An 11,027-nucleotide genomic window follows, 5' to 3' on the forward strand; every position below is an offset into this window, starting at 1 on the left:
TTTTAACAATTTATTTGTGTGATACAGCTGCTAATAAGTATTTGAACACCTGAGAAAATGAATGTTAATATTTGGTACAGTAGCCTTTGTTTGCTATTACAGAGGTCAAACGTTTCCTGTAGTTTTTCACCAGGTTTGCACACACTGCAGGAGGGATCTTGGCCCACTCCTCCACACAGATCTTCTCTAGATCAGTCAGGTTTCTGGGCTGTCGCTGAGAAACACGGAGTTTGAGCTCCCTCCAAAGATTTTCGATTGGGTTCAGGTCTGGAGACTGGCTGGGCCATGCTAGAACCTTGATATGCTTCTTACAGAGCCACTCCTTGGTTTTCCTGGCTGTGTGCTTCGGGTCGTTGTCGTGTTGGAAGACCCAGCCACGACCCATCTTCAATGCTCTGACAGAGGGAAGGAGGTTGTTCCCCAAAATCTCACAATACACGGCCCCAGTCATCCTCTCTTTAATGCAGTGCACTCGTCCTGTCCCATGTGCAGAAAAACACCCCCAAAGCATGATGCTACCACCCCCATGCTTCACAGTAGGGATGGTGTTCTTCGGATTGTACTCTTCATTCTTCTTCCTCCAAACACGCTTATTGGAATTATGACCAAAAAGTTCTATTTTGGTCTCATCTGACCATAAAACTTTCTCCCATGACTCCTCTGTATCATCCAAATGGTCATATGCAAACTTAAGACGGGCCTTGACATGTGCTGGTTTAAGCAGGGGAACCTTTCGTGCCATGCATGATTTCACATCATGACGTCTTAGTGTATTACCTACAGTAACCTTGGAAACGGTGGTCCCAGCTCTTTTCAGGTCATTGACCAAGTCCTGTCGTGTAGTTCTGGGCTGATTCCTCACCTTTCTTAGAATCATTGAGACCCCACGAGGTGATATCTTGCATGGGGCTCCACTCCGATTGAGATTGACCGTCATGTTTAGCTTCTTCCATTTTCTAATGATAGCTCCAACAGTGGACCTTTTTTCACCAAGCTGCTTGGTAATTGCTCCGTAGCCCTTTCCAGCCTTGTGGAGGTGTACAATTTTGTCTCTGGTGTCTTTGGACAGCTCTTTGGTCTTCGCCATGTTACAAGTTAAAGTCTTACTGATTGTATGGGGTGGACAGGTGTCTTTATGCAGCTAACGACCTCAAACAGGTGCATCTGATTCAGGATGATACATGGAGTGCAGGTGGACTTCTAATGGGCAGACTAACAGGTCTTTCAGGGTCAGAATTCTAGATGATACACAGGTGTTCAAATACTTATTTGCAGCTGTATCACACAAATAAATTGTTAAAAAATCATGCATTGTGATTTCTGGATTTTTCTTTTTAGTTTATCTCTCTCACAGTGGACATGCACCTACGATGAAAATTTCAGACCCCTCCATGATTTCTAAGTGGGAGAAATAGCAAAATAGCAGGGTGTTCAAATACTTATTTTCTTCACTGTATATACATATATATATTCAAGCCATATATATACATATATATATATATATATATATATATATATATATATATATATATATATATATATATATATATATATATATATATATATATATACACGCATATATTCAAGCTATATATATATATAAATATATATATATATATATTTTATTTTATTTTTCAAGTAATTATTATTATTTTTTTATGTTTGACAAGCAGTCCACAACCCACTTTAGTGTCCGGACTCACCAGTTGGTTTATTACCGCATCTAATATTATACCTCTCTCACTGAGCTAATTAAAGCAACCTGTCTACACCAGCATAATATACTGTATAATATACTGTATGAATACCTCAAATGATGTGTCCAGTGAGTGTATTACTCCAAACGGGCCAAATGTTTACACATTGATGTACTTTTAATAGATCATTTTTATATTGAAGGTACCGTTCCTCAAGTAAAGAATCGAAGTGTGATTGATTTGTCCTTTTGTCCTTATTTGGGGTGAACAGCTGATATAATATAATATATATAATATACATAATTACATCACAGACCATGCGATGGCAACTGATCCATGAGGATGTGACAGGAGCCAATCACGAGCTATGAAAAAAAACTCAAAATGAGCTTCTCAACCCATTGCAAATTGCAGGAAGTCATGACTCAATAGAACATTCTGACTCTGCTGCACGGTGAATGAGTGGTTAGCGTGCATGCCACACAGCTAGTTCGATTCCACCCTCGGGCATGTTCTCTCTATGCGTGGGTTTTTCTCCGGGTACTCCGGTTTCCTCCCACATTCCAAAAACATGCTAGGTTAATTGGCGACTCCAAATTGTCCATAGGTATGAATGTGAGTGTGAATGGTTGTTTGTCTATATGTGCCCTGTGATTGGCTGGCCACCAGTCCAGGGTGTACTCCGCCTCTCGCCCGAAGACAGCTGGGATAGGCTCCAACACGCCCACGACCCTCGTGACGATAAGCGGTATAGAAAATAAATGAATAACACTCTGACTCACGGTGTCATTTTACAAAGAACACTAAACTCATCACACAGTAACTTAACACTGTACCAAATAAATATACACTTCATCATAGGATAAGGAGCACAGAAAATGGATGGATGGTGCTGCAATGGTGCCTCTGTTCATCAGAGGGAGTCAGAGGATTCCTAGAGCCAAGACAGAGGCTGACGTCATTGCAGCACCCTAAAGAATGCGTTGTTAAGCTTTAAGTGTTTTGTGTTGTTTGTAGGATGACACCCCGGGTAAGACACATGCAATCAGCCCACACTACCCTCCCAATCTACATCATGGACACCCCCCTGATCTAAAGCATCCAACAACACCACCTCTTTTAATAGGCTTAATCAGAGAGACAACATGCATAAGTGTAGTTATGTATCATTGCCGTATCCTTAGCATCCTTTCATCTGGTGCTTTTTGCCTGCATGTTTCTTGCCAATCCACCCCCCCCTCCCATGTCTCCCCCCTTCTTGTTTTTCCTGTCTACTGAACAGAGACATGTTGATATGAGGCCCTGCTTGCATGGCCACAAGGGAACAAGTCTCTGGTGCTTTTGATCAGCTGCAAGATCAGACATGTCCCCCCCTCCGCTCCCTCCCTCCCTCTCTCACCACCTCCTGCTACCCCCATGTACACTCCAGTGACTGATCATGCAGTATAATGGGGCAGCCACAGACGAACCAAGAGATGCACGCCCACTCATGTTCCCGGCGAATGACCGTATGTGCTCACACACACACACACTCTTGTCTATGTAAAGCCAATTGTGAAAGGTTTATACGTTACCTCTGCTCACAGCTTGTTTGCTGGACACGAGGGAGCGAGACTGAGGAAGTGTGTGTCTGTGTGATTTCCCCTTTCTTGCCCTTTTTTTGTTGCCGTTGACAGTAAGATGGATGATTGCAATCACACAGGAGCCATCAGTGAGACAGAGTGGAAGGTCCACGGGCCAGTGAGACACAGCCATGGGAAACCAGCCGTCAGATTACTGTGCTGTTTATTTGTCCAGAGCGCTGCTTTCATATGCATGGGCTCAAACCCCTTTTGCGTATATATGAGAACATGAAAACTTCATGATGTATGTACATCCATATACAGTATATATATATATATATATATACTATGTGAAAGACATATAGAGGGAGACTTGTTTATGTTTGACTACAGAGTAAAACGTGCTGTAAGTCAATATGTCTCGCAATGTGACACCGTGATTAGACGCGCCTCTTTCATCTCCTGAGAGAACGCCAGGCAGACTTTTTTACTCCCCAGTCAACGGATGTTTTTAAGAGAAACATCTGTTGCTGTACAAATGAGATTACTGTGTCTCGAGCCCGGCGGCCATGTAGGTTATGAATGGCACTCAAGTTTAAAAAAAAAAAGAAGGCCCGGAAAGGAAACTGGTAGTTAAGAGCTTTATATTGAATAGATTCTTAAGTATTCATCATAGCACCCTCTTTATCCTGTGGAACAGTATGGATACTATACCTTTAAATCGCCTTCTCATATTGATAAATTCAATATTTCACCTTGTTGCTAAGCAACGACTCACCTCAGCCCCTGGAAAGTTGTCAGCTAATATTTAATCCTGCAGAAGGACAAGTTACTGTTTTCATACTCTTTGTTTTTTTTTTTTTATGAAATCATCTGTGTTCTGTAGTTTACCATCTGCATGCTGTTTTTTTTTTTTTTTGCTTTTTTAACCGTATTAACCTCCTCTCTCTCTCTCTCACGACCGCGGCTGTGCAACAAAATCATATCCACTGATTTTGTATTCGGCGTCAAAGACCATGGAAATCGTCTTGTCAGGGTGATTTCAAGGTAAACTGAAGGTAAAGCTTGAGAGTACATGTCCGGATTTAATGTATATGTACCTTATATGTAACACTTCCTGTGTCATCAATGACCTTGCGTGCTTGCAAGTGATGGATAGGACATAAAATGCTCTGACGAAGGTTCAAATCAAATATTATATCAATATTTTTATTTTCTTTTGTGTATATACTGCTTAAAAAGCACAACATCTTTGTGTCAGATAAGATAAGATAATAATAGTCTTTATTTGTCCCTCAATTGGGGAAATTTGCATTGCACAGCAGCAATGAGGACAGAGCTAATTAAACAGTAAAATATAAACAATATAAACAACCTAAAAGTACTAACAAATTAACAATTTTACCCAGGATTATATACAAATACAATTTACAAGATAATATAAAATATATGACCAGTATATACACTATGAGATCTTGCTAGTGAATTGAATATTAAATATGAGGCATTATGGGCTGCACGGCGGTCGAGTGGTTAGCACGTAAACCTTACAGCTAGGAGACCAGGGTTCAATTCCACCCTCGGCCATCTCTGTGTGGAGTTTGCATGTTCTCCGGGTACTCCGGTTTCCTCCCACATTCCAAAAACATGCTAGGTTAATTGGCGACTCCAAATTGTCCATAGGTATGAATGTGAGTGTGAATGGTTGTTTGTCTATATGTGGCCTGTGATTGGCTGGCCACCAGTCCAGGGTGTACCCGGCCTCTCGCCCGAAGACGAGGATAGGCTCCAGCACCCTGTGACCCTTGTGAGGATAAGCGGTCGAAAATGAATCAATGAATGAATACAACATGACAAAAAAATTGCATAAATTTGCATAAAAATTAGCTGTTAGTACAGCTGCCTGCTATGCTATAAGAAGCGGCCCCTGCAGTGATCCTGTGCATTAGTGAATTAAAAAAATAATCGGAGTGTAAAGGTGACTGTAGGGGTGTTATTTCATGTCTACAGGGCTCTAAAACTGTATTTAAATAGTCATAAACAGGTTTAGTATGCTCTATGAAAACATCCCATCTGTTAATATTGCATCCTAGTGGACCCAATTAACAGTGATGGACCAGGGACGACTATAATGAGATTTAGCCGAGGTTGCTGATGTATTCCAGCCAATGACCTGTATCGCTAAAGCAAAGCTAAAAAAGGCCTGCTTCACTTGCTCCAAAGACTCCGAAGCTGCGCTGCAAGGGTGGTTTGAAATGTACACCTCTATGAACCGGCGCCCCTGTCACAAAATTAACACTCTACGTCGTCAACCCCCCCCAGATGTCCCCCCCCCCACTCGGCAGGACAACGATGTCGCGCCACATAAATTGAGCCTGCACAGCTGTTCAAACCACTTTAAGTCTATCAGCAATAATGTGCTCAGATGGACCACAACCGCTCCAACCTCATAATCCCATGAACACGCAACAGGGAATCCACTTAATGTATATGTAAAGCTATATTGCTAGGCTTTCAAATAAATGTCACGGCTACCATTCCTAGCAGCTCATTAGCCAATATCCTCATCGGAATGCCAAGCCTCCAAATCCATCCATTCCCTCAAACTAGTACTTTCAATACTAGTCTATTGTCTGAATAGCAGCAACGCAAATGAGTGGTTAAAATGGGAGGGGAACACGGTGATGGAAAAATTTGAGCAAAACCAGATTGAGAAGTTCAAAGAGGTTCCAGACTAGCGGTTGAAAGTGTATCGGGTACGACTGGTTGTCGCACGCCATTTGTGTAACTTTAACAGCTTGCAGGCTCGTTCTAATCACGAAGCACAACAGAGATTCTATACAGTAGGACCGACCTCGGGGACATTTTGGGTGGGCAGATCTTTGCTTTCATCATCTTGTTCTATTTGGCTGTTAGGGTAGGATGGGAGGACGGGACAAAGACACATGAAACATATCTTACTTAACTTTTAGGTTGTTTTTGTGCAAAACAAATGAAAAAATAAGATAGAATTTGTATATATTAAATATGTGCAGGGCAACATGGTGGACAAGTGGTGAGCACGCAGGCCTCACAGCTAGGAGACCCGAGTTCAAGTCCACCCTCAGCATTTCTGTGAGGAGTTTGCATGTTCTCCCCGTTCATGCGTGGGTTTTTTTCCCCCAGGTACTCCGGTTTCCTCCCACATTCCAAAAACATGCTAGGTTAATTGGCGACTCCAAATTGTCCATAGGTATGAATATGAGTGTGAATGGTTGTTTGTCTATATGTGCCCTGTGATTGGCTGGCCACCAGTCCAGGGTGTACCCCGCCTCTCGCCCCAAGACAGCTGGGCTTCATGCTGGAAAAGCCTCGATTGGGGCTGAATGACAACAATTTGGCAAAGATGAGTGGGCTAAAATTCCTCCAAAGCACTGTAAGAGACTCATTGCAAGTTAGCACAAACGCTTGATTGCAGTTGGTAATAGGTTTGGTTCAAAGTTCAAGCATTTATTTTTTACTATAATAATAATAATAATAAGGCGGCACGGCGATCGAGTGGTTAGCGCACAGACCTCACAGCTAGGAGGACCAGGGTTCGATTCCACCCTCGGCCATCTCTGCGTGGAGTTTGCATGTTCTCCCCATGCATGCGTGGGCTAAAATTCCTCCGAAGCACTGTAAGAGACTCATTGCAAGTTAGCGCAAACGCTTGATTGCAGTTGGTATTAGGTTTGATTCAAAGTTCAAGCATTTATTTTTGACTATAATAATAATAATAATATTACATGATCAGATAATAAAGCTGAATGAAATAATTCATTCATTCATTCATTTTCTACCGCTTTTCCTCACGAGGGTCGCGGGGGTGCTGGAGCCTATCCCAGCTGTCTTCGGGTGAGAGGCGGGGTACACCCTGGACTGGTGGCCAGCCAATCACAGGGCACATATAGACAAACAACCATTCACACTCACATTCATACCTATGGACAATTTGGAGTCGCCAATTAACCTAGCATGTTTTTGGGCAAACTCCACACAGAGATGGCTGAGGGTGGAATTGAACCTTGGTCTCCTAGCTGTGAGGTCTGCGCGTGAACCACTCGACCGCCGTGCCGCCCCTGAATGAAATAATAAATACAAAATTTCATTATTGACACACATTATTCCCAGGCTTTCACCGACCGCATATGGCCCCCGGACCTGGAGTTTGACACCAGTATCCTAGCAACATATATTAATGTTACTTTTTGCACAATAGAGGATGTTTAAAACAGATGATAAATAATCATTAGGACTCAAACCATAGAGTCAAGTCCTGAACCACATTAGTCCTGCCCCGGTTCTTCCTGACCGCCATGCAGGCCGTACAGTAGTGTTCTGTCCAGAAGACAGGCTGATACACACTGAAGTCCCTCCTCCAGCGCAGGTGCCGCATCAAGTGCACAGGGTCCCGCTTAAGCATCAGCAAGTAGCGGGCCAGGCCTTGAACCGTGGGGAAGTCGTCCACGTGGATGAAGGCCTCGGGGGGTAGGAAACGCTCGTAGTTTTTCCGAGCTGGACCCAGAACTACAGGCACAGCGCCGGCCAACACGGCGTTCCACAGCTTCTCTGTGATGTAATCCGTATGCTGGGAGTTCTCCAGGGCCAGATAGAACTGGTACCGTTTCACGAGTCCAATCACGCTCATGCTGCCTTCAGGTAACTTCCGCCCCGCTCTGCCAAACACGTCCACTTGGACGTGTTGGCGGAGTTCATGGTAGAAGGCCACACGGGCGTGGGACTCCACCCAGTTGCTGACCACCCACGCAACGAGGCGGGGGCGAGATCTAGAGGATACTTGGAGTGGGTGGCCACCATTCTTCTGGACCCCTTCCGGGACCAGGTACCCGTACGGGAGGAAGATGTCCGAGTCTGCGCGGTAGCTCATGGTGAGGTTGAAGACCCCCTCCATGCTCCACAGAGCCGGGGTGTGAACTGGAGACTCATAGTTCAACCACACCCACTTCTGCCCATCAGGGCGAGGTTCAGGGGGCAGCTTAGCACTTCCGGTGGCGACGTCACGGTGGTGCACCACCACTGCGTCCGCGTGAGTGTACGCGCGCTCGTCATCCGTCACCACGCAGCCGTCGATGTCGTAAAGCGCGGAACAATCCGGAAGTTCCCGGTACCGGCCGAAGGGATGAGTCCAAATCAAAAGCGTTACCTCCCGCTCGGAACCGGAAACACTGCGGTGTTGCAGCGGGAGTGGTTCCGGCAAGTGGCGTAAACAAACCCCGAGCAGGAAGAGAAAAGCGAACAAAGCTGCCACGGTGCAGGATACACGGAAAAAAACATCTTTTTTGGACCAATTTAAGCGTCTGTTTGATCGAGACCCAACTCCCATGGGTGCCACAACTCTACTAGAACCCGGCTGGAGTTGTCTTCATGGCATTGATGTTCCTCTAGATGTCCCTCAGTCCTCCAGTCACGCTTGGATCTGGTCCTGTTTGCTCACACCTTTTTTTTTTCTCCCGTTTTGACGCGGCAGGGTTCTTCAGGGTTCCTCATACCGGTGAAAGAGGCTTTTGTACCCGGCCTCTCAGCCTCTTTTAGACTGGGTAAACAACCGCTGGCACCAATAAATGACGTTATACTGTGTATTTCAAAATACAAAGTACATCATTGTATCTTTAAGGGTACAGTGGATTATTACTGGGGTGTTTTGGTACCAACAATTTAGACTTCAATAATAGTTATAAGTAGTGTAGATCCATAGTACTGTAGTCTACTACCTTATTGCATTATTTTACCATATTACGCATATTGTGTACTCTAAAAATTACATTTAAAAAATAGTAATACAATTTCAAAAAATAAGTAGATTTTTTAGAATTGGATTGTGTGCAACAAAGTAATATTTTATCAATTTATACAATATTTTTTTAATGATAATTTTGAATTAAAACAAGTCTTAAAATGTGTTAGAAGCTATGTTTAATTGTTCATATTAGTTATATGTATGAATTAAAATTATAAACATTTGAATAGAATTTATAGGTTTTCTTTTAAGATACTAATCAATATAGTACTGCTAAAAATAATGTATTTGACACAAATATTCTTATTTGGTTTCATGTATTTTCATAATTATTATAGAAAAAATGATCAGGAAATATTTCACTAAACCACTTTTTTTGTATAATAATCCTTAAATAAAACTAAGACTGATATAATAATCCTACTGATAAAAATAATTAATTCCACTACCCTAATGAAGGTCAGTAATTGATTTTATTATTTTAAAATAATTCATTTTAAAATGAATGAATAAAAAAATGAATAATAAAATAATTTCATTTTATTATTATTTTAAAATAATTCATTTTATTATTTTAAAAGTATGCATAATATATTAAATAATTTTACTACTACTGCTAAAACTATTAATTCTATGGTCTCGGGGTAATATTTCATTATTTAATTATTTATTTTATAACATTAATTATGTAAAAAATAAATTAATAAATGCATCATAAAAACTGTATTTACTTATTTTTTTACTGTTTTGGTTTCATGTATATTCATTATTATAGAAAACATGATCAGGAAATATTTCACTAAACCACTTTTTTGTATAATAATCCTTAAATAAAACTAAGACTGATATAATAATCCTACTGTTAAAAATAATTAATTCCACTCCCCTAATGAAGGTCAGTAATTCATTTTATTATTTTAAAATAATTCATTTTAAAATGAATAAATAAAATAATGAATAAAAATGAATAATAAAATAATTTCATTCAATTATTATTTTAAAATAATTCATTTTATTATTTTAAAAATATGCATAATATATTAAATAATTTTACTACTACTAAAACTATGGTCTTGGGGTAATATTTCATCATTTAATTATTTATTTTATAACATTAATTATGTTAAAAATAAATTAATAAATGCATCGTAAAAACTGTTTTTATTTACTTAAAAATTATTATTTTTTTACTGCTGGTAAAAATAGTAGTAGAAGGTTTTAATACTTTAATACTGCCATTCTAGCACTAGGTGTCTCCATACACAAGCCTAAATCTCTAAAGCACTATCATGAGTGTGAGGAGCCCCCTGTAGTGTTTTACTGTATTGTAGTGACATTGAAATAAGCTGGGTTGGGTACATGTTTGTTTGCTTTTGCTTTTGAGTTACTATTCAGTATAAAATAAGGCACTGGGCAGGGAGACTTTGAGATGTTGGGTCCTCCATCCACAGTGCGAGGATGCTCCTTGGTTTTGACCTTAGTGACTGATGTCATTGCTAGACAGCAGACCCCGTGTAAAAATGATAAAACAGCTGTTTTGCAACGCAGGAAAAAAACACGGCGTGTGGCTCAGACAACATCATTCCCTCAATCCCCCTCCCTCGAGAGTTTGCTTTAAATCCTGGACGGACGCGGGAATCTTGGCATGCAGGCAAGGAGGTGGAGATGAGGCAAGATCTTTCTCCACTGGGTCCTCCTCCTTCCTGTGACATCCGTTCACTTTTCTTCACGGAGGGGGCAGCACAAATAGAAGAAGAAAAAAAAGAGTGAGACCTCTGCGTGTCTGTGCATGTGTGTGATGAGTTGTTCCCCATAAGAGCCAAGGTTTTGTATTCTTTCTGCATTATTTATCCTTTCCCTTTCAGCTCAGCCATTCTATTTTCAGACGATTCTTCATCTGACGTCCTGCCCTGGAGGAGGAGGGGGGGGGTTATCTGGGGTTGGCCCGAGACACCACAGCAGTCTTACGCTCCATATTATAAACACATG

General features: G+C 41.4%; 1 protein-coding gene across 1 annotated transcript; it reads right to left on the minus strand.

The window, feature by feature from the left end:
* Positions 1–7,412: 7,412 nt before the first annotated feature.
* Positions 7,413–8,815, minus strand: LOC131134232 (alpha-(1,3)-fucosyltransferase 4-like). The gene has a single exon (XM_058079271.1). The coding sequence runs from the start codon at positions 8,622–8,624 to the stop codon at positions 7,530–7,532; it is 1,095 nt and encodes a 364-aa protein (XP_057935254.1). The 5' UTR covers positions 8,625–8,815; the 3' UTR covers positions 7,413–7,529.
* Positions 8,816–11,027: the final 2,212 nt, after the last annotated feature.

This window comes from Doryrhamphus excisus, chromosome 8, assembly GCF_030265055.1.
Source record: "Doryrhamphus excisus isolate RoL2022-K1 chromosome 8, RoL_Dexc_1.0, whole genome shotgun sequence".
Lineage (NCBI taxonomy): Eukaryota > Metazoa > Chordata > Actinopteri > Syngnathiformes > Syngnathidae > Doryrhamphus > Doryrhamphus excisus.

Excerpts from the sequence above, each read along its gene's own strand:
- LOC131134232 (XM_058079271.1), bottom strand. The coding sequence starts at position 8,624 with ATGGGAGTTGGGTCTCGATCAAACAGACGCTTAAATTGGTCCAAAAAA.